The sequence below is a fragment of the Bubalus kerabau genome, chromosome 2 (genome assembly GCF_029407905.1).
Source record: "Bubalus kerabau isolate K-KA32 ecotype Philippines breed swamp buffalo chromosome 2, PCC_UOA_SB_1v2, whole genome shotgun sequence".
NCBI classification, from domain to species: domain Eukaryota; kingdom Metazoa; phylum Chordata; class Mammalia; order Artiodactyla; family Bovidae; genus Bubalus; species Bubalus kerabau.
Window position 1 is genome coordinate 176,619,322 of NC_073625.1, and position 25,198 is coordinate 176,644,519.

Sequence of the window (25,198 nt, forward strand, 5' to 3'; positions counted from 1 at the left end):
TTCCTATTTTCTAGAGCTTCAAAGATTTTTTAAAAACTGTAGTCTCCATTAGTAGAAGTTTTTCCTTTGTTTGAGTTGAAGAGTATGTATAAAAGTAGAAAGAATAAAAAATCGCTTACCGTCGTATCCAGAATAAGAATATCCCCTGATAATATTTTGATAACAGTTTTTACAGGTTTTATAGTTGTTTATGAAAATACTGTTTTTCTGTATTTTTCTGCTGATTTTTAGACAAGCTGAAATATTTGATAATTCAAAAGGTTCACGTCACAGATAGAGTTAACATTTATCAGTTAACGTATAGGTGTCTTTTTGAGACTGACCATCTTTTCAAAACTTAGATCATTGTGTTCTCTTTGGATTTTGATCTCCAAGGCATATGGATTCATGAGCCACCATTATGTTGATCTTTGCTTGTCAGATTTACCGTATAAAAATACAGGAGATTCATGTTATACTCTTATTGCTAAAAAGTCATTCACTATCAAAAATTCAAATAGAATGGACATACTTTTTTTTTTAATTTGACAATTCTAACTTTAGCACAGGGATCTAATATATATTAGAATTGAATTTTTCTTTCTTTAAACAATGCACCGTATTTTATCTGGTGTAAAGCTTATTGTACAAAGGTTTTATTCAGTGCGTTCTGCAATTTGAATGACTAAGAAAATGTCAGGAGTGTTTTGTTGCAATTAGTAGTTTATAAGCTTTTAAATTTTATAAATTTTATATACTTTAGATCCTCAGTATAGGATAGCTAGCATTATGATCGTATACACAAATTCAAATATTAATGTTCATTTACGAAGTTGAGTAAGTCTGTTTTGATGTTTTAGAGTGAATTTCCACATTAAATACCCAATAAGTAAAGTTTTGCAGTTGCTGATTTGTATGTGATGACCACAACCGGGACTTGGTGAGGTCATGCCTCCTGGGAAAACAATAAACAATTATTTCAGTTTAACTTGAGGAACAAGAGTTTGCTGCCTCCTCCTCCTCAAAGAAAAGAATAGACCCTTTACAGACATAACTGCCCTGATGGGTCTAAAAATACCTTTTCCTGAAAAATGATATGACTAATCATTTTATTTTCTCTGTATTCTAAATAATTATTTATAGCGTTGCTGCTGGGGCTGCTTTGATTATTCTCTATAGTGAAGGTACTTGTCACTCTTTCCTTAATTTCTTCAAACACCCAGCAATAAATCTTGATCAGAGAATTTTGTCAGCATTCTGATAAAAGTCTTTGAACACTTCCTTTTTCCCCTTAATATTCCTTAAAATGATGGAAATATATAGTCCAGGGATTTTAAAGGTATCTGTAGTATGTAGAAATTGTTCATTCTATACTTTTAATATAAAAAATTCTATTTGATTGTAAACTATACAGTACTCTTTAGATTTAACCTTTGCTGTCAAATTTTCATACACAAGACACATAGGGAATTAACTAGGTTTGAAATTACTCAGCCTAACTTTTTTATTTTTGTCAAAGATTCTATTTTTAAGAAATCTTTGTAGGAGTTCCAAAATTCAGGCTTCTACAGTTTCTTCTTTTTTAAAAAAAGTTTATTAGAGCATAGTTGATTTATAATGTTGTGTTAGTTTCAGGTGTATGGTAAAGTGACTCAATTATACATCCACATATAGCCACTCTGTTTTAGATTCTTTTCCCATATAGGCCATTACACATTACTGAGTAGTGTTTCCTGTGTTATATAGCAGGTTCTAGTTACTTATATATTTTATATGTAGCAGTGTGTATATGTCAATCTTAACCTCTCAATTCCTACCCCCTGCCCATCCCCTGGTGACCATTACCATAAGCTTGTTTTCTACATCTCTAATTTTATTCCTTTACATACAGCTGTCCAGCTTTCCCACTTATTAAAGAGTCTGTCTTTTCTCCATTGAATATTCTCATCTCCTTTGTCATAGATTAGGTGACCAGTCATCAGTTTCTTAAAATACGAATTCTCAAGAGATTGGGATTTAGTGAGTCTGAAATAAATGAAAGAAATGTGAACTTTTCAGTTGACTCTCATTATAGTTTTATGAAAACAGTCCTGTATTTGTAATGAATGAAAAAAATGACCAAAATGATAGCAATTACCATTCAGCAGTTTATTTTGAGTGTTTTTACTTGAGAACCATAGCAGTGAACTTAGGTGATGTGGTCTTTCCTGCTCTGAGTCAAGGAGGGTCACTTCTCTCAGCTAGGTAAGACAGGAAGATCCTCTTAACCTGACATTTCAGTGCTCATTAGGATTTGAGCAGGTGAATGGGGTTGGAAGAAGGAAAAGCAAATGAGAATGGCATATGTGAAAGATAGTCTATTCAAGGAATAAAAGAAATTGACTATGATTTGTTGACAGGGACAGCCAGAATAAGCAGGAAGTTCCGAAAGGCAACCAGCTTCAGAGTATGCAGGCCTATACAAGTCATATAAAAAGTAGAGAACTCATTAGAGCAGTTGGGAAGCTATTGAAGGGATTTAAATAGGGGCATAACAGCATTACATTTTCAGTTTAGAAAAATTATTCACATTGGGGAATGGAAATGGATTGTGAGAAGATCTGACAAAAATCAAATGATCTACCCTTTATCTACTAAAAAAAAAAACTCATGTCAAATCTACTTTATAAATGTCTCTACCTACTTCTTGTACGTCCTGTAACCATTAACTTAAATTATGGTTCCTTCATATCTGATTTAGAGTAATTTGTTTTATTCCAGATCTAACGTATCCACGAAACTACATTTTACCCTCAGGATTTTACCTTTGTTGTATTATGCAACTTAAAACATTTTTTATATTTAATATAACAAATCAGTGCTAATATTTTAAAAATGATAACTTTTAATGTAAGTAGACAATGCTGATAAGTCTGCTATCGAGGTAATACTCATTGACATATGTATATTCAAATGATACAATATCTTTTTTAATATAATATTGGTTGTGTCTTGTGGAATCAAAAGTAACAACTTGCTTCACTGTGCTTCCCTCTCCAAAACTATAAAATGCTATTAATATTATCTCAAGTTTCTTTCCAAGGCAAAAATGTATACATATTCTATATTCTTTCTTTTGAATTTGCATAAAAGGAATCTTGTGAGACCCATTTTGTCCCTGCTTTGTAAATTTAATATATCTGTGACCTTTCCCCCGAATAACAGAGAACATTTTATTCATTTTATCACTTGTACCATTCTGGCATGCTGTATGGGTATCAGTTCAGTTCAGTTCAGTTGCTCATTCATGTCCGACTCTTTGCGACCCTATGAATCGCAGCACACCAGGCCTCCCTGTCCATCACCATCTCCCGGAGTTCACTCAAACTCACATCCATCGAGTCGGTTATGCCATCCAGCCATCTCATCCTCTGTCGTCCCCTTCTCCTCCTGCCCCCAATCCCTCCCACCATCAGAGTCTTTTCCAATGAGTCAATTCTTCGCATGAGGCGGCCAAAGTACTGGAGTTTCAGCATTAGCATCATTCCTTCCAAAGAACACCCAGGGCTGATCTCCTTTAGTATGGACTGGTTGGATCTCCTTGCAGTCCAAGAGACTCTCAAGAGTCTTCTCCAACACCACAGGTCAAAAGCATCAATTCTTCGGCGCTCAGCTTTTTTCACAGTCCAACTCTCACATCCATACATGACCACTGGAAAAACCATAGCCTTGACTAAACGGACCTTTTTTGGCAAAGTAATGTATCTGCTTTTGAATATGCTATCTAGCTTGGTCATAACTTTTCTTCCAAGGAGTAAGCGTCTTTTAATTTCATGGCTGCAATCACCATCTGCAGTGATTTTGGAGCCCCCAAAAATAAAGTCTGACACTATTTCCCCATCTATTTCCCATGAAGTGATGGAACCAGATGCCATAATCTTTGTTTTCTGAATGTTGAGGTTTAAGCCAACTTTTTCACTCTCCTCTTTCATTTTCATCAAGAGGCTTTTTAGTTCCTCTTCACTTTCTGCAATAAGGGTGGTGTCATCTGCATATCTGAGGTTATTGATATTTCTCCCGGCAGTCTTGATTCCAGCTTGTGCTTCTTCCAGCTCAGCGTTTCTCATGATGTACTCTGCATAGAAGTTAAATAAGCAGGGTGACAATATACAGCCTTGACGTACTCCTTTTCCTATTTGGAACCAATCTGTTGTTCCATGTCCAGTTCTAACTGTTGCTTCCTGACCTGCATACAGATTTCTCAAGAGGCAGGTCAGGTGGTCTGGTAACTTTTTAAACCGCGTCTTAATGATTATCTTTAGGTTATTTCCAATTTTTTATAATAAAGCAACAGTGAACATTCTTGTACTTCTATCATGTTATTTGTACAATTATTTCCTTCAGTTCAGTTCAGTTGCTCAGTCGTGTCCAAGTCTTGGCTACCCCGTGGACTGCAGCACACCAGGCTTCCCTGTCCATCACTAAGTTCCAGAGCTTGCTCAAACTCATGTCCATCAAGTTGGTGATGCCGTCCAACCATCTCATTCTCTGTCATCCCCTTCTCCTCCCACCTTTGATCTTTCCCAGCATCAGGGTCTTTTTAAGCGAGTCAGTTCTTCACATCAGGTGGCCAAAGTATTGGGGTTTCAGCTTCAGCATCAGTCCTTCCAATGAATATTTAGGATTGATTTCCTTTAGGATGGACTGGTTGGATCTCCTTGCAGTCCATGTGACTCTCAAGAGTCTTCTCCAACACCACAGTTCAAAAACATCAATTCTTCGACGCTTAGCTTTCTTTAAAGTCCAACTCTCACATCCATACATGACTGCTGGAAAAACCATACATGACTATGGAAAAATTATTTCCATAGGTGTGTGGAAAGTAACCACTCAAATTTGAGAACATAATGTTTAATCACAGCTTGCCAAAATAAAGAAACTGTGTTTGGCAGTAACTCAAAGTCAGGCAGTGGAGTCATTAAGTTTCATTCTGGAGAAAGTGGTTGACTTTCTTTTTTGCCTGATTAGAAGTTGTTGGCAGGCGGAAGCTGGAGGTAGGCCCAGAAGAAGCTGGGCATCTTCCGTGATTGGTTTTGGGAGCATATTTGACTTTCAGTGGTTTGTCCTAAGTCTCCTGTTGGAATTCCAGGGTCAAAATGTGTGTTTGTATGTGTGTAATTTTTAATAAATTATTAAATATGCTAATTTCTTTTCTACCCCTTTATAGCTCAAGGTTTTATCAAAGTGTTTGCCATTCTGATGTAAAAATTAATGTACATATAAAAATGCGTACATGTTCAATTTATTTTAAATTTCTAGAATTATTTATTAGAATAAGTATAAGCTTATGAAAAAGCTGTTATATGTCACTTCATGGCAGAAGTGAATCATAATTAAGTACAACAAAGAATAATTTCGTATTTATGAGATTATTGACTAATTTATATATACTGTAACCATTGTTGGAAAATCACAGTAAACTAAAAGTTTATAAAATTTAAGTTTACTGAGTTTTCAGTAATAGCTTTAGGCTTATTTGTAACATTTTCAGATTCTTAGCCTTTGTTAGATATTTTAAATGTATTTTGATTTGTAAAGAAAACATGCAGCTCTTTCAGGTGTAGTTTTAAAATGGTAGTGTGAGTTTCAGTGATTATCTTTTTTTATTGGTAACCAACTATATTTCTTTAAGTGGTTTCCAGTTTGTACTCTTTTGAAATCTAATTGTATGTTCATCTTCTATACCAGAAATTCATTATTTTATCTTGAGTATTCTTTTTTATCTTTCATAATATTTTCCTGCCCAGTTTTTTTTTTTTTATTTCATAAAAATCAAGCATCCAATTTAGCTTTCCTTAAGTATATTTTGTATTCTGTTTATTATTAGGTACTCAAAATGACAGCTTTAAAATTTTTGTTTAGGTCTGCATGAATTTGATGCCTTGAAGGATCCTGAAGTGAATGAATTCCGAATAAAAATGCGCAGATTCAGTGAGGAAAAGATTCAGTCGCTTGTGGGATTATCTTGGATGGATTGGCTAAAGCATACCTATCCACCTGAGCTTGAACCATCCATCCCTGAAAATTTAGAAGATAAACTTTATGGAGGAAAGCTCATTGTGGCTGTTCATTTTGAAAATTGTCAGGTAGTATTATATTAAGAAATGCTTTATAATAAACTTGTGAATTTTCCCAGAATGTAGCACCAATCTTAGAGGAGGCTGTTGCTTACCTAGTAAACACTGACTAAGATCATTTTAGATTCAAGATGGAAATATATTTTAGGATTAGGTATGACATCTAAAGTGACATATCCTTTGCACGCATACAGTTTTTTGATGCATTTTTGTCTATATCAGGGTCCAAAAACTGCAGTGTTTTTGAATGGTTTTTGTATTTTTAAGGTTATGTAAAAAACTCAAACAATTTTGAAGGGATGTTAAAAAGAAAGGAAAGGAAGAATATGCAATAGAGACTCATTTTTTGTCAGTTCTTTAGAGAAAAAGTTTGCCAAACCTGGTTATAAATAATGTAGATATAATTTATTTTCTCATGTTGTTTTTCTCTTGTTTATAAAATGAAAGATTTGATCAAAAGAGCTCTTTTTTTCTATTTTCTTAATTTTGCATTCTATGAATATGTGATCTAAGTACTGATATGGAATTGGGCATTATAACAGAGAGTATATACAGTTAATCTGTATCTGAATGTTCATAGAATTTTACAAGCTAAATTCTGCTTCTCCTTTTGTTTCAAGTATACTCATTTTATCATTTAGGCTCTGGCCTTAGAATTAGGGTATGAAAGTAGGGATACTTTGTTTTGTCCTTCAGTTACTATGATAAAAATGAGGAAACCTTTATCAGTAACCATTCTATATTGAGGTTTTAAATTTTTTAAATACAATATTTAAATGTGTTCTTGCTCCCCATGTGACTCAGTGGTAAAGAATCGTGCATTGTTGAAAGAGCTGAAATAGGAATTTCACTGTTAAAAGGTGATTAGAATCCAGCTTTAAAATACTGACTGTGGGCAGTTTGTGAAATCTCGATCAGTCTGAATTTCATCACATATGGGTCAAATCTCTACTAGATATATAAATTTGAATGTGATAGTTATTATGCATGTGTGTGTTAGTCACTCAGTGGTGTCTGACTGCGATGCCATGAACTAACTGTAGCCTTCCAGGCTCCTCTGTCTGTGGAATTCTCCAGGCAAGATTACTGGAGTGGGTAGCCATTGCATTCTCCAGGGGAATCTTCCTAAGCCAGGGGTCGAATCTCCTACATTGCAGGCAGATTCTTTACTGTCTGAGGTACCAGGGAAACCCTGTGATCCATCATTGTAACAGATTACATGTGAAAAGAAGTGTTTTAAAGTCAGAAAAAAATATTGACATTGTGAAATGTTACTGGATTCCAAGCAGTCATAGAACTTAATGGTAAAAGGAGTTTAGAGATCATCTTGGCAGGCTCTTTATATAATATAATAATTCTTTCACCATTCTTTATAGCCTGTGTCCCTAACCCAATATATCCATTAGCTATGGGGAGTGTTCTGCTTACTAAAATATTGATAGCATATTTTCATTGGGAGCAAGAACACATTTAAATATTGTATTTAAAAAATTAAAAAAAATTCAAACTGGCTTTCTGTGATTTCTGGTGTTCTGGTTATACTTTCTTATTTGAATAAGTATCCATTCAGTCTCCCTTTATTCTACATGCCATGTATTCAGCTAATTGAAATATATTTATATCTCTCCTTAGTCTCCTTTTCTTCTGGCTACCTGTTTCCCAGAGATTAAACCAAAAGAGTTTTGGATCATATAGAATAGTAAATTTTAAAGTTATTAAATCAATTTGGCAGGTCACATAGAGTTTATAGCTTTTTATTTAGGCTGTTATTCCTTTAAAAATACCCTATACCATGGTTTATTATCAACACTATTTCATAATTGAATAAACATTTCATGTTACCATCAAAAAATAGGAATGGCAAAATTTCAGAGTAAGGTATGTTTGGTAACCATCACACGTGTATTCCCCCCCTGCCCAGTTCTGTAAAATCCTTATTTGGCCATTTCAGCATCACTGCTGGTGACCAGCATTGGGAAGCAGCATGTGGGGACACTATAGTAAACATGAGATGAATTGTAACAAAGTCTTCATTTAGGTTAAAAAATGATTTTCCAAGATTGGTAGGAGTGAAGAAAATGTACTGAAACATTAAATGTAAAGAATGTATATGTGTAAGCATTGTGTCTCCTTGGATACAATGTGGTATAAATAATACTACTAATAGGTACAAATGTAAAGAGTGATATTTTCACTGTAAATATAAAATTGCTTTCTTGTTTTACCCTCCTTTTTAGGATGTGTTTAGTTTTCAGGTATCTCCTATTATGAATCCTATCAAAATAAATGAATTGGCAATCCAAAAACGTCTGACTATTCATGGGAAAGAAGATGAAGTTAGCCCTTATGACTATGTGTTGCAAGTCAGTGGGAGAGTAGAATATGTGTTTGGTGATCACTCACTAATTCAGTTCCAGGTATGTGTTTTAACTGTCAATTTACCATTTATGAATTCTTTGAGTAGATGTCTTATGCAGAGTATTCAATTGCCTCAGATTATTTTTGGAGTATAGTGGAGTTTAAGATACATGTAGTGAGACATCCCTCCCCCATCCATAAGGTACGCTATTTAAAGAGGAGAATCCTGATTTTGCTTTCAAGGAACTTGAAGATATTCTTGTTGAAATTACATTTGGAGACTGAAAATAGTTGTTGCATAAAGAATAATAGACTAAGTGACAAGTTAGAGGTAAATAGTAATTGAATTTTAGAAAAGTATTTGATTACTCTTATTTGTGATTTTTGGTGTTTGTATGAAGAAAGAGAGATAATGGCCTGCTAATTATGAAGGGATGTCTCCTTTGAGAAGGAGCTCTGATTTATTAGCCAGGTAACAGGGGATTTTATATCTCCCTTCTCTTTTTTTCAGATATTTAGTGTAGCCTTTAGTTCTTGGTTTAGTAGGTATAACCTTTACGCACAGCTTTGGGATCTGTGGCATTCTGACAGTTTGAACTCGAACCCTGAGAGGAAGAAGATGAAAAGTGCTTGGTGGTAACATAAAAGTATTGACTTCTTCCCTTCGTGTTCTGCCATCTTTGAAGTAGCCTTCTGCTTCTTTAATACTTTTAAAAAAAAATCCTTAGCAAGGGGAAAGTATATTGTTTTGCCCAAACTGGAATTTGTCATTACAAAGAAAACTAAATGCATGTATGCGTTTTGTGTGTGTGTGTGTGTGTGTGTGTGTGTGCGCGCGCGCGCGTGTGCGCAAGTTTGTGTGAGAAAGAAAATATAGAATGTAGGTAAAGGACTTTGAAAGAAATGGAATGATACATCTTTCATAGTGAAAAGTTTTTGAATGAATATATTTATCATAGTATCATGTTAACTCCCACTTGTAGGCCATTCTTGACATTTTTTTTTTTAATATCAGAAATGTATTTTCAGTGATTCTGAATTGAATGCAGTATACTGTATACCTTATACTATCTAAAGTGAATCACACTTTATATCTGTATAGGAAATTTATTCTGGTGAGGAATGCATTGTATTTTTATTCATTTTGTTAGAATCATTGGTATTGTAAACAATCACCCTTTTCCTTATATGCCTCTGGAGAGTTATTTTGGTTTCATGGAAATAAAACAGAGCATCACACTTGGATAGCCAGTAGGTTTTTGATATAAAGACAGTAATGGTTGCCTTGAGGCCTGTGCTAATAAGGTGCCATGATCTACCTCAGGACTTTAAAAAAATGGCTACTCATGTACTGCATATTCAGCTTTTTGGACTTACTGGCCAGAGCTTGCACTGTAGCATCACAGTCTATGATCAAGTTCTACCCTTGGAAAAGTGTGCCAGTTGGTCATCCTGTCAAGTATGGAGTGCAGAAAAGAGGGAAAAAAACAAAACAACATATATACTGTGACACATATTTCTCTAAGGTTTAGCAAACAAAAAAATTCAGTCAGGTGGATTTAAATCCAGGTCTTAGAGATACTAGATGTATAACTTAGCCTTTGGGTTTTCAGTTCTATTAAAGCGGGAAAATCTGTCTTCTAGAGTTAAGAAGATTAGCTCTGACATTGAAGAAGTATCTATTTCTTAGATACTTAGGTGTTCACTTAATGATAGCTATTTTATGTTCTGATTTTAATTTCTCATATTTTTGACATTGAATTGTTAATATAGACTTTCAATATTGTTTTAATGTTGTTTAGCTTAATTTTATTTTTCTCTTGATTTAAGTTTTGTTTGAAATCCTTGCCTTACTCTCTCTTGCCACTGTAGTATATCCGGAACTGTGTAATGAACAGAACATTGCCCCATTTTATACTTGTGGAATGTTGCAAGATCAAGAAGCTGTATGAACAGGAAATGGTTGCCATAGAGGCTGCCATAAATCGAAATTCATCTAACCTTCCTCTTCCTTTACCACCAAAGAAAACTCGAATTATTTCTGTAAGTTTCACATATGAACTTTTGGTGACCTTAAAAGCCATGTGATTTTTTTGTTGTTGCTATTGTTAGGTTGTATGCTTAAGCCTCCCACACATATTCTTTGCTCAGTTCTCCTGTGGAAGCTAATTCATGTTTTGCTAAAGATCCATCACCATTTATTAATAGTAACCTTTTAAGTTACTATTATTTTTCCATACCCAAGCTACATATGATTCTAAATAGGTCATTTATGTTTTTGATTATCTTTAGGTGCTAAAGAAAAATGCCCTCAAATTGAGTATATTTTGAAATTAGAGCTAAATGTGAGGCTTCAGAGAGCAAGTTGAGGCATTCCAGTAGAAAAGTTAGGTGTGCTGAGATAGTTGATTTTCTGGTATATCTCATTTGTATTAGCTTATAATAGTGTTTTGGTGTAATTTGTCTGTTTTCTTCTTACTGAACTTTTAGACTTTAAATGTAACAAAGACATTTCTTCTAGCATATAATACTTTTATAGAGCAGACCTTTAAATTTCGGTTCATTGGAGTACTTAACAGTTTTTAAATAGTTCTTCCGTCTTAAGAAAAACCATGCCTTGGTAATTAAGATATTACCTGTATATTAACTTATATAGTCAATTTTTTATTTATCCAAAGCTTTTAATACCATTTGTTTATGGTGTCTAGTGAATTTTGTAGCAGTATTGTTTTGCCTTGAGAACTAAGGGCTAGTGGTTGTGATGCTTAATTTAATATATGTGGTTTTCAGTTGTTAGTTCAGAGTTGTATTTTCATTATTTTACCAATGCACATGCAAACTGATAAGACAGTTTCATTGTTGGCCTCAAATATTCATTTCTTAATTAAATATTAAAAAATGAGTAATTAAATGAATTCTTAATTAAAATTAAACATTAATACCCTGTATTTTTAAATTTTTTACCAGCATGTTTGGGAAAATAACAATCCTTTCCAAATTGTCTTGGTTAAAGGAAATAAACTTAACACAGAAGAAACTGTAAAAGTGAGTACTTGTTTAGATTTGAATTTGTCTTCTGCTCTGTTATTTGAATTCACTAATATGCTCAGTTAATGACAGATTGGAGACTACGTTTTATCCATTTTGGTCAGTTACAGGCTGTAGAATATGGCAGTTATTATAGAACAATTATAAATTCTTGTTTTAAAATATTCTTTGCATAGTTGAAGATGTACTGGATAGATTGACATTTCCCCAGTGTATGTTATGGAAAAGAAATTGGTTTAGATCAAGAATTCAGCAAGTGAAATTTAAGCCAAAACTGTAGGTCACATGTTTCTGTGCAGGCTTATTCTTTCTCAGCTTTGATCAGAGCTTCCCTCAGCCTCTTTTAGGCGCCGCCCCCTCCTTTTTTTTCCCCCTTTTAAACTTGCTGAACAGACAGAAAATGTAATACCATTCCTGAAATAAAATAGATGACTACATTGTAGACCACAACTTGTTAACACATGGGGATTTATTGCACCACCCCTACAATTAAGTAAAGACTTAACAAGGCATTTTGCTTCAAAGCGTAAAGCATGCTTTTTCCTCTATTTTGCTTGGCAGGAAATGAAGTGAATAGTTTTGTGATCCAAGAAAGAGATTCAGTTAGTTTGAGATGTTTGCTGGCATGAGGATATATTCAGGAGTACCTTGCCAAAGATTACCAATGGCTTGTTTTTCTAAGTGGACGTTAAAGATTCTTTGGGTAGCTGTCATTAAAATAAGGGTGTTTTCTCTTATATTTTTAGCTAGATTTTAATTTTTAATGAGTATGCTTAAGACCAACTAGCCTTGTTTTCTATTTTAATGGTAATTTAATTTTTCCCTTGAATTTAAATTTTCTTTCTTAATCTTTTCCAGTTGTAAAAGTATAACATGATTGTTGCAGCAGTTAAAAAAAGTCCAAATATGATTTAAGAAAGAAGTTGCTGATCTCTCCTCCTCATCTCTTTACCATCAATGGGATTCAAGGTCAATAAGCCTTGAGTGACCTCCATGTTTATACAAATATATATAAACTTATGGTTGTGTTTATTTTATTGATCGGTTGGTTTGTTAAAAGGGATGATATATATATTAATCTATAATTTGATTTGTTCATTTTATATCTTGGATGATTCTCTGGATTATTAAATATTCAGTAGAGTTCCTTGGATATTACGTTTCTAAGGGCAGAAGTCATATATTGGCAAATATACCCTCAATATACCTACCTATACATATGGAGTGTTTTTTTTAAACATATATGTATCATTTTGCTCAGTAGTTTGTATGAATCCATGGATAATTTGCATTCTAAAAATGGAAATTACTGTTCTTCCCATTTGTTAGGTTATTGTTACTAGCTATTTAATTCTTTTGTAGCTATTGTTTCTCTGAAGCCTTTCATCCTTACTCAGTTTCTTCCTAAAGAAGACCAAAGAAGCATTTACTATATGCCTTTATTTTTCTTGAGCATTATGCTTCATTTTTATCTTTGACAGATTACTTGTGAGTAACATTTTATTTCTATAGGTTTTACCAACTTCATCAGCTATTCCAAGCTGGATTGATTTTATTGTTTGTGGTCATATATTTTTAGGACGAGTGGGCTTAATATAGTATTTAAAGTACCCTCTCCCTCCCCACTCCATCTGCTTCTCCGGTTCTCCCTCCTCTACCCTTTTTCTCTTTTCAGAGAGGTTACATAGATGAATTGAAGTACGTTAATGCAATTATGGCATCACTTTCTTCTATGTACATCTCATTTTTTTTTTTTTTTTTTTTTAATTGCTGTTCAGATTAGGAGTTCCAGTATAATGTTGAAGAGAAATCTGGAGGGGGAAAAAAAGATTAGGGATAGATGGGGAGCAGGGAACCTTACTTCTTTCTTTCCAAACTTTTCTTTTCTTGATGTACTGACTAGGACCTTTGGTGTGATACTGAATAAAAATGATGAGAGCAAACATATCACTCAGGTTTCTCCCAAGAAAAATAATAATAGGGTGTTTGTGTATGTGTGTGTGTGTATATATGCATACACACAGAGATTTATTTATTTTTAATTTTTGTCTGTGCTTGGTCTTTTTTGCTGCATGGGCTTTCTCTAGTTGCTTCGAGCAGGGACTGTTCTCTAGTTATGCTTTGCAGGCTTCTTTTGTTGCAGTGCACAGATTCTAGGGCCTGCGGGCTTCTGTAATAGTGGCACATGTGGAATCTTCCTGGGCCACGGATAGAACCCATGTCCCCTGAATTTGCAGGCAGATTCTTAACCACTGAACCACCAAGAAAGTCCACCACACATAGATTTATTTAAGGAATCAGCTCTTATATAATTACGGAGTTGTTTAAGTTCCACAGTCTGTGAAGTTTGTTTGCAAACTGGGAAACCAGAAGACCTGATAGTTTAGATCCAGTCTGAGTCTGTTTGTATTTAGTCGCTCAGTTGTGTCTGACTCTATAGCCTGCCAGGCTCTTCTGTCAATGGGATTTCCCAAGCCACAGTACTGGAGCACGTTGGCATTTCCTACTCTAGTGGATCTTCCAGGCCAAGGGATTGAACTGGCATTTCTTGCATCCCCTCATTCTTTACCACTAGTGCCACCTGGAATGCCTGAGAAACAGGAGGCACCTATGGTGTCGTTCCTGTGGAAGTTCTATATGCTCAAGACCCAGGAAGAGCGGATGTTAGTCAGGCAAGAATTCTGTCTTACTCTCAGGAGGGCCAATCTTTTTTTTCTGTTCATTTCTTCCACTGAGTTGATTAGAGCCACCTACTCTAAGGAAGGTAATCTGCTTTATTCAGTCTACCATTTAAATGTTAATCTTATCAAAAAGAAAACTGTCACAGAAATAACCAGAATATCTGGACACCCCAAGATCCAGTCAATGGATTAATGAAATTAACCATCACTGTAGATGTTTCTGTTTTGTTCTTTATTGTAAAGAAAAGCATTTAGTCTTTCAGCTTTAAGTATAATATTACCTGTAGGTTTCACACATGCCCATTATTCAAGAATTTTTCTTCTCTTTTTACTTAGCTGAGAGTTTTTATACTAAAAGGGATAGAAAAAGTTTCACTTTGTCCAGTGCTTTTTCTGTATTTATTGAGATGATTTTGTAGCTTTTATATTTTAGTCTGTTAATTGGATTTCCTTTTCTTTTTTTTTTAAATTACTTTTTTTGACTGTGTGCAGTCTTCGTTGCTGCATGGGCTTTTCTTTAATTGTGAGCGGGGGCTTCCAATTGCGGTGTGCTGGCTTCTCATTGCCTTGACTTCTCTTGTTGCAGAGCACTGGCTCTAGGGCACGCAGGCTTCTGTAGTAGCGGCATGTGGACTCAGTAGTGGCTCTCCGGCTCTAGAGTACAGGCTGAATAGTTGTGGCACAAGGGCTTTGTTGCTCCCTGGCAAGTGGGATCTTTTCAGATCATGGAGCAAACCTGCGTCTCCTGCATTGGCAGGCAGATTCTTTACCACTGAGCCACCCGGGAAGCCCCAATTTGATTGATTTTCAAAAGTTTTATGCACTACACATTGAGGATGTACTAGCCTTTTTATATATTGCTGATATTGACTTATTAATATTTTGGTATGCATTTTTATGTCTGTGCTCATGGGGAATACTGGTCTGTATTTTCCATATAATATCTTTCTCTGATTTTAGAATTGGGATAATGTTGACCTTATAAATTGAGGTAAGAAGCCTTTCTCTCCTCAGTTTTCTGAACAAGTTTAAGTAGGATTGGTATTGTTTCTTCCGTAAATATTTGGTAGAATTTACTCCCAGCACCTGAACGTAGGGTTTTTTTAGTGGGAATGTTTTTAATTAGAAATTTAATTTCTTTATTGGATAGATAGATAGTCATAATTTCTATTTCTTTTGTGTCAGCTTTTTGTCTTTTGAAGAATTTAAAATTTATTTAAATTTATTGGCATTAAGTTCATTACAGCCCCTTAAATTAGTTTTTTTCTTGCTGTGTAACAAATGAACACAAACCTAGCAGCTTCAAACAACACATATTTGTTAGTTCATATTTCTGTTGTTCAGAAGTCTGGGCATGGTGTGGCTGGGTTTTCTGCTTATAATCTTACAGGGATGAAATCCAGATGTTAATTGGGCTACGTTACTTACTGAAGCTCTTGGGAAGAATCGGCTTCCAAGATGATTCAAGTTATTGGCCAAACTCAGTTCCTTGCAGTTATAGGACTAAAGTTCTCATTTCCTAGATGGCTTTTGCCTGAGAATTGCTCTCAGAATCTTTCAGGTTCTTGTTCTTGGCTCTATTTTCAATTCTTGAAACAGAGTATTTCTCAAGCATTAAATCCTTTTCTGGCTTTGAATCTCCTGCCAGAAGAAGCTGGTCCCTTTAAGGGCTCACCAATGGGTCAGGCCCATGAGGGATAATTTCCCTCCATTTTGTTTTATTTGGGCATGCTATGTGGCATGCGCAGCCTTGGTTCCCCATCCAGGGATTGAATCTGCACTCCTTGCATTGGAAGCACAGACCTTAACCATAGGATTGCCAGAGAAGCCCCTCCCTTTCTTAAAGTCACCTGTGTTTTATAGTAAAACCTAATCATGGGAGTAAAATCCATTGTAATCACAGTCCCAGAGATCTTACTAGAGTAAGATCACATGATTCTATGGAGTCTATAATGAAATCCTAGGTGTTCAGTGAAGATTCATTACTCTGCCTGTTTGGCACTTGAATGGCTTTCACTGTGAAAGCGCTTAGAATTCTGTAGCATAGAGCTTTTCTGGTGGATCTTGTACCAGCCTTGTGGCATTTCCCTTTTCATGTCCATCTTGATATTCAGCAGAATCCTGAAATCAATGCTGCTTAAAATCTAGAAGATGGTATTTGTGTAGACAGAGAGCTCAGATTGCCTTCTAGTTATACCACTATTTGAAATGGTTTCTTCTGACTCTTAGAAAAGACAGTGGGGATCTCCCCATTTTTGGCCTCTCTAATTTGTTTTCTATTCTCATTTGCCCCAGTCTCCCTAGAAGTCCTGAGGCAGCAGTAGCAGAGCGCTAGTGGTAGCGGAACAGCAGTGGTTGCTAAAAATGCAGAGTTGAACATCCCTGTTTGATTCGTCCTAAGGGAAATGTGAATATCCTGATACCCACTCGGCCCGGCCCCCCCCCACCCCACCCCACCCCACCCCCCCCCCCCCCCCCCGCCTTCTCTGTTCAGCATTGTTGTAGGAAATATGGGTGAATAAAGCCTTAGTTTTCTCGCTGGGTGACAATAAAAGGGGGGCCCTAGGCAGCCACAAAATATACTTGGATGATTTCAGAGTGGGATGAGCTCAGAAAACTTCTAGGTTTATTCCTGAGCTGTACGTATATGGATCAGAATCACAAATGCCTATATACTTTGAGAACTGTGGCATAAACCATCACCAGCATCTCAGACTAGTCACTGTATTTTGGTGCACACACTGGACAGATCCAAATAGCCCTACAAAGAATTTGAAAACTGAACTGGTATTGGAACCACAACTCACAAAAGGTTTGTTGAAACTTGCAGTTTGAAACTATTATCTCCTAAAACAGATCATCAGCAGTCTCTATAGAATATAAATAAAACCCAGAGACTTATAATAGTCCAAATGTATAGGATAGGACTTCCTATGTGGTGCAATGGATAAGAATTTGCCTGCCAAAGCAGGGACATGGGTTCAGTCCCTAGTCTGGGAAAATTCCACAGGCAGCTAAGCCAGTACACCAGAACTACTGAGCCCAGCCCGCTAGAGCCTGTGCGCCACAACGAGAGAAGCCACCATAATGAGAAGCTCCTGTGCCACAGCTACAAAAAGTCCCTGAGCAGCAACAAAGACCCAGTGCTGCCAAAAGTAAATAAATTTTAAAAATTTGCAGGGTACGATTCAGAATTAATTGGCATAAAAAGAACCAGGAAAATCTCAAGCCCTATGGACTATGAGAATCAACAGACAGCAATGCTGAGATGACATGAATGTTGAAAGTCTTCACAGAGATGTTAAAGAAATTGTTATAAAAATGCTCCAGCAACTAAGGGCAAAACAAACACAGTGGAAAATAATGGGAAAAAATGAGAAAGTCTTGGCCACAATACACAGTTGTACTTTAGTATCTGCAGGGGTTTGCTTCCGGGATTCTCAGAGGAAGTTCAAATTACTATATAAAATGATATAGTAGTTTTATAAAACCTATGCACAACCTATACTTTAAATCATGCTTTAATTACTTATTGCAACCCCATGGACTGTAGCCTAATAGGCTCCTCCGTCCATGGAATTTTCCAGGCAAGAATACTGGAGTGGGTTGCCATGTCCTTCTCCAGGAGATCTTCCCAACCCAGGGATTGAACCCGGGTCTCCCGCATTGTAGGCAGACGCTTTACCATCTGAGCCACCAGGGAAGTCTTGATTACTTATAATACCTAATAAAATATAAATGCTATATAAATTATTACTGGAATGCAGCAAATTCAAATGTGCTAATTATAACTTTTTGGAATTTTTTTTCCAAAATACTTTTCATATTTGATAGGTTTAATCTGAGGATGTAGTACCTGTGGATATGGAGGGAGAATAAAGGACGAATTAAGTGAAAAACAAATAATGAAGTAAAAAACTCTGAATGGCCTCAATAATGGAAATAGTGTGAAAAGAAAGAGTGAACTTGAAGATTAATCAGTAAAATTTTCCATTTTGAAAAACAATTTGAAAGAAAATGGAGAAAAAACTCTACAGAGCCTCAGATACCTGAGTAACAATATCAAAAGGTCTAACACTTGTCTAATCTGAGTCTCTGAAAGAAAAGAGAAAGAGTGTGGCTGAGAAAAACTAAAGTAATTATTACTGGGAACTTTCTAAAGTTGGCAAAAGACATAAATATAACAGATTTAAGAAACTCAGTGAACCCTAAACATGATAAACTCAGACAATTCCAAGCCCAGATACTTTCTCTTTCAAAATCATAATTTGATTCTTATTAGTCAAAAATCTTAACACCTTATAAGCCTAATTTTGTGGCTGTTAGCACTCCTATCATGTTAAAATACATACAAGCTCAGGAAAGAAAAAACTATCTTAATCCTTCTGTCTTCTTATTTCAGTACCTGTATCACTAGATAAATATTTGTGCAATGAATTAATACATTTTAATGTAACTGCCTCTGACATCTGTAAATCCTTAGTTAAGTGTAAGACAGGGCTTCTCCCACTAAGTCAGAGCAAACATGCCTTTTTATTAAGTGGTTCTGCAGTGGCTAAGTGGTAAAGAATCCTCTGCATTGTAGGAGATGAGGGTTTGATCCTTGAGTTGGGATGATCCCTTGGAGGAGGAAATGGCAACCCACTCCAGAATTCTTGCCTGGAAAATTCCATGGACAGAGGAGCCTGGCAGTCTACAAGTCCATGGGGTCACAAAGAGCTGGACACGACTAAAGTGACTGAACACACACCCATACTTCTTGAAGATTTCCCAGCTGCCTTAGTGGTAAAAAATCCACCAGACAATGCAAGAGACACAGGAGATGTGGGTTCGACTCCTGGGTCAGAAAGATGCACTGGAGAAGGAAATGACAACCCATTCCAGTATTCTTGCCTAGAAAACCATGGACACAGGAACCTGGAGGGCAACAGTCCATGGGGTCGCAAAGAGTCAGACGCAACTGCGCGTGCATGCGCACTGTCGTCTTTCATGAAACCGTGGGAATTTCAACCTGTTTGGACTCAGTTCAGTTCAGTTCACTTCAGTCGCTCAGTCGTGTCCGACACTTAGCGACTCCATGGACTGCAGTGTGCCAGGCCTCCCTGTCCATCACCAACTCCCAGAGTCCACCCAAACCCATGTCCATCCAGTCGGTAATGCCATCCAACCATCTCATCCTCCATCGTCCCCTTCTCCTCCTGCCCTCAATCTTTCCCAGCATCAGGGTCTTTTCAAATGAGTCAGCTCTTCACATCAGGTGGCCTAAGTATTGGAGTTTCAGCTTCAACATCAGTCCTTCCAATGAACACCCAGGACTGATTTCCTTTAGGATGAACTGGTTGGATCTCCTTGCAGTCCAAGAGACTCTCAAGAGTCTTCTCCAACACCACAATTCAAAAGCATCAATTCTTCTCTGCTCAGCTTTCTTTATAGTCCAGCTTTCACATCCATACATGACCATGGGAAGAACCATAGCCTTGACTAGACGGACATTTTTTGGCAAAGTAATGTCTCTGCTTTTTAATATGCTGTCTAGGTTGGTCATAACTTTCTTCCAAGGAGTAAGTGTCTTTTAATTTCATGGCTGCAATCACCATCTGCAGTGATTTTGGAGCCCCCCAAAATCACTGCAGATAGTGATTCCCTATCTATTGATTCCCCAGCTATTTGCATGAAGTGATGGGACCAGATGCCATGATCTTAGTTTTCTGAATGTTGAGCTTTTAGCCAACTTTTTCACTCTCCTCTTTCACTTTCATCAAGAGGCTCCTTAGTTCTTCTTCACTTTCTGCCATAAGGGTGGTGTCATCTGCATATCTGAGGTTATTGATATTTCTCCCTGCAATCTTGATTCCAGCTTGTGGTTCTTCCAGCCCAGCGTTTTCTCTTGATGTACTCTGCATATAAGTTAAATAAGCAGAGTGACAATATACAGCCTTGATGTACTGCTTTTCCTATTTGGAACCAGTCTGTTGTTCCATGTCCAGTTTTAACTATTGCTTCCTGACCTGCATACAGGTTTCTCAAGAGGCAGGTCAGGTGGTCTGGTATTCTTATCTCTCAGAATTTTCCACAGTTAATTGTGATCCACACAGTCAAACGCTTTGGCTGTGTTCAGACTGCTGATCGTTTTTTAGTTGTCTTATATAAAAAGGGAATATATAGTGGAACAAAAACGAAGTTAGGTGTTGATATTGGGGAAAAGTTTCATTTCTTGCCCAACACAGTATTCTTAATTGGTGAGTTCGGGAATGTAGGCTATGTGCAGGCTTGACACATCCTGGCTGTAGCACAGTGGAAAGTCATTTCCATGACCAGGCCTGCCTTCTCTTGATCTCCAGATATTCTGGGATTTGTGAAAATGTGTCTAGAAGTTTACTGAGTTGGCCAATAAAATGTGTGATTGTAATTAAACAAGATGGTGCTTTAAAATCCTCAACTTTTCAGAGCCTGTTGGTGATTCAGACAAAGCATCAGGAAATGTGGCGATTTTGACAAAATTTCACATGATGTAAACTTAGAGAATTATTTTTAACTTTTTTCTGAAAACAAAAACCATCAGGAGATTCTAAGTTCAGAAAGCACAAAGTTTTTCATTTCAAATGTAGATAAGTTTTTCTCCTCTTGTTTATTTTTAACCATGTATGAACTTCAGTTATATTAGTGGATTACGTGGAGATTTCTCAGTCAGACTTAGTTCTAATGATTTGGTCTTAAATGATCACAGTTTGACTATTAGACAATGATTGGTATTTCAGCAGATTTCTTCAGAATGTGCTGGGTCTCTTTTTGTTTATTGTTACCACACCCAAGTTAGAGTCATTCTTTATAGTTACTCTTTTATACACAGCAGACTTGGCTGTTGCTGTTTACAGCTAGGGTAACTGAATGAACTTTTCTAGTTCATTCTACTTGAATTCTTTTTTGAGTTTTATATTCAACTGACCCAGGCATTCCTCTCCAGTATTCTATCCTGTATTCTCTGAATTCCATGGACAGAGGAGCCCATGGAGCTACAGTCCACAGGGTTGCAAAGAGTTGGACTCGACTGAGAGACTAACACTTTCACTTTTTCCATATATCTGCATTTTGCCAATAGTTGGTTGATTCAATGATAGCCACATTTTTTTTTTTTTAAGTATTAACTAACATTTATTGAGTACTTTTTATATAGTGGGCTAATTTATTTTTATTTCTCAAAAATTGTCAAAAACCAAGAGATGCAAATGTTTTTAAGCGTAGCAGTTTATTTTTAGTATCTTGTCTTTATCACAAAAACATTGAAGAATATTTACTGTTAAACTTGTGATTTTTCTGAATAAACTATATATTCTGTGTACAAAAGGTGATAGCTTCATAAGCTTTTAGTGTCACTGAGAGTAAGAACTGAATATCATTTTTTTTCTGAAATTCCTATCTTCCATTCTATCATACAAAAGATGCAAAATATGGTTTATTTATATTTTGTTTTATTTGTAATTTCCCTAATCTCATTTCACAAATGGCTTGACGTAAGCATGCCTCCCCCCACCCAAACATGCACTTGCACTCACACACAGTCTCATATATACACAAAGAATATATAAAATATGACTTCTTAAAAAATAATTGAGATGTTTAATAGTATAAAAAGCCAGGAGCAAGATTTGCTGTAGATATTTATATAGTAAGATCCTATATAACTACTTGATGTGTACTACAGGATTTGCTCTCTCCTGGCAATATAGACAGCGTCCAAAGGAAGGCAAACATGCTCAGTTATAATACCCAGAATCTCTTAAGGTAAAAACAGTCTTATTAGTCATGTGGTTGTAGTTCATCCTTTTATTTTAACGGAGAGATGTTTAGCAGTTTCTTATGGAGGAGACACAGCGGGGGATGCACACCAAAACCCCTGCCACCATCTTTGTAGTAGGTAAAATAATGTTACACATATATATTCTTTATCATGTCTTTCATTGGATAGACTTACAGTGTTGACAGTGCAATTCAGAAAAAGTCATTCTGTATATTTCAGTCTGTACTGTACTTGGCCATGTGAGTATTTAATTGAATAGTAATATTTGGACTTTCCAAAGTCAAAGACGTTCTGGAAGTTCCATATGTGTATTTTTACTCAAAGCTGAGTTTTGTATAAATTCTTCTTTTGGCCGTGCTGTGTGACATATTGGATCTTAGTTCCCCAACCAGGAATTGAACCCTTATTCCCTACAGTAGAGGTAAAGAATGCTAATCACTAGACCATCAGGAAAGTCCCAGGCTCTGTGTTTTAGTACTCATTCTACTTTTACCACTCACTTTTAAATTGGAGATAATCATGTCATCAGATCAGATCAGATCAGTCGCTCAGTCGTGTCCGACTCTTTGCGACCCCATAAATCGCAGCACGCCAGGCCTCCCTGTCTGTCACCAACTCCCGGAGTTCACTCAGACTCATGTCCATTGAGTCAGTGATGCCATCCAGCCATCTCATCCTCTGTCGTCCCCTTCTCCTCCTGCCCCCAATCCCTCCCAGCATCGGAGTCTTTTCCAACCAATCAACTCTTCGCATGAGGTGGCCAAAGTACTGGAGTTTCAGCTTTAGCATCATTCCTTCCAAAGAAATCCCAGGGCTGATCTCCTTTAGAACGGACTGGTTGGTTCTCCTTGCAGTCCAAGGGACTCTCAAGAGTCTTCTCCAACACCACAGTTGAAAAGCATCAATTCTTCGGCGCTCAGACTTCTTCACAGTCCAACTCTCACATCCATACATGACCACAGGAAAAAACCATAGCCTTGACTAGACGAACCTTTGTTGGCAAATCATGTCATGTTGTTTTATAAAACAATGTAAATGACTAAATAAAATTTCCTGGGACATGTTGCACATTTCCTACATCACTCTGAACCTGAGTCTTTCACAAATGAAAGATAGTGGTGTGTAGGATAATCGTAAATATGGATAGAATATCTTTAAGTTGACTTTTATAATGACTGATTCATAAATTATTTGTAAGTAGAGATTTTGGAGACATTTTATCCACCCTTTCCTTCCCAGCTGTACAGAAGACTAAGATAAGGTCCTTAGTAAATGAATTGATTGGAAATAAGCATACAGTAGTAGTTTTTATACTTATGGTCTTGGTTTCTTTAGATCCATTTACACCATTGAGACATTTTTTAGCTCGTCTGCTTAGTACGTGAAAAATAGGTTTTAACTAACAGTTTTGTGAATCACATGTGGTTCTGTGGACTAATAGACTTTCCTAGAGTGTGTCTGCTTCTTCTGCCAGTATGCGTTTTTCCATTCTTGAAAACAAAGCTGTTTTACTGGTGCAGTATTCATGACTCTCTGTTTGTTTTTGTCTCCGTCATTATAGGTTCATGTCAGGGCCGGCCTTTTTCATGGTACCGAACTCCTGTGTAAAACTGTTGTAAGCTCAGAGATATCAGGGAAGAATGATCATATTTGGAATGAACCACTGGAATTTGATATCAACACTTGTGACCTGCCACGAATGACTCGATTATGTTTTGCTGTTTATGCAGTTTTGGATAAAGTGAAAACTAAGAAATCAACTAAAACCATGAATCCCTCTAAGTATCAGACCATCAGGAAATCTGGAAAAGTGGTAGTTATATATTAATTTCTGAAAAAGTTTTATAATGGAATAATAATAACATAATGGAATAATTTTAAACTTTAAAATAATGGATTAATATAAATGAAATTATATCATATAATTTTTGTCCCTAAGAATTGATTTTTGAAAAGACAGTAAGTCTCCCTTATGTCGTTTTCATTTTTGTTTTGGCTAATTTAGTAAATATCATAAATATAAGTGTTCTATTATAAATGTTTGCTTTTTATAAAATATAGTTAAGAATGAAAAGAGTTAAAATATTACAGGTGAACTAAAACTTCAGGTGTCAGATATATTTAAGAATTTAAAATTTTATGTATTTTAGAAATATCGTAGATCACTCAACACCCCATGTAGGGTCTGGGACAACTCAGTAATCAAACACATCAGTTTCTAGAAGTGAAATATATGAATATTCACACTAAATGAGACAAATGAAGGCTGTCAGTTAGCTTCATGTCATTTCTGGTCATGTTTTATTGTCAAATGAGTTATAAATGAACCTTTGCTTTTTAAGAGTTTCTTAGACTTTGAAATTGTGGATAAAGGATGGTGAACCTGATCTTATCTTCCATTTCACATTTTTCAAGTCTTTTTTGTTTTCTTCTTACTTTATGGAAAGGGTTTTTTTTTTTTTGAAGATGGGTATATGAATTTTATATATTAAAAAATGTGGTTACTATATTTATCTACAAGAATTTGTATCCTTTTATTCTTAACATGAAAATGTAATCATTTCCTCTAGTTATTATCATATAGTTTTTTTTGTTTCTTTTTTTTTCCAAGTTTTTTGTTGATATTCTTTTTTTTTTTTTTAATTTTATTTTGTTTCTTAACTTTACAATATTGTATTGGTTTTGCCATGTATCAACATGAATCCGCCACAGGTATACACGTGTTTCCCATCCTAAACCCTCCTCCCTCCTCCCTTATCATATAGTTTTTAAAAATGAATATTATTGTTTAAAAGTCAGATAAGAGTTATTTCCTTAGTATTTTTTTCCTCAACAGATACATATTTTTTGTCAAAGTGTTCAAGCTTTTATAGCCTTTTCTGTTCTGTACTGTGCTGCACTGTATGTGCTTAGTCGTGTCCGACTCTTGCGACCCCATAGACTGTGGCCCGCCAGGCTTCTCTGTCCAAGCAAGAGTACTGCAGTGGGTAGCCGTTTACTGGGACTAGGTTAATTAGTCTGATTGTCTACATAAAAGTTCTGTTAGCTTGGTGTTTCCTTTTTAGAAATGTAAATAAATTCTACAATACCTAGAGACATTTCCTTTTGCTAAATTAAGATTTATGTAGACTGAAAGCTCTTAAGACACATAATCTGACATTATATCAGGGATATTTTCTTGAATTATTAAAAATTCCTCATCATTTGCAACGTATGCA

The 25,198-nt window shown here is 35.9% G+C and overlaps 1 protein-coding gene across 4 annotated transcripts in view; it reads left to right on the forward strand.

Moving 5' to 3' along the window:
* Positions 1-25,198, forward strand: part of PIK3CB (phosphatidylinositol-4,5-bisphosphate 3-kinase catalytic subunit beta) — a 180,676-nt gene that overhangs the window by 85,990 nt on the left and 69,488 nt on the right. For 3 of the 4 annotated variants that reach the window (XM_055569540.1, XM_055569539.1, XM_055569541.1), the window contains 5 exons: positions 5,881-6,104; positions 8,333-8,512; positions 10,326-10,496; positions 11,421-11,498; positions 23,542-23,793. In XM_055569540.1, the coding sequence (XP_055425515.1) occupies positions 5,881-6,104; positions 8,333-8,512; positions 10,326-10,496; positions 11,421-11,498; positions 23,542-23,793 (905 nt within the window). The remainder of the gene's footprint in view (positions 1-5,880; positions 6,105-8,332; positions 8,513-10,325; positions 10,497-11,420; positions 11,499-23,541; positions 23,794-25,198) is intronic. The other variant, XM_055569542.1, reaches the window with a different exon arrangement.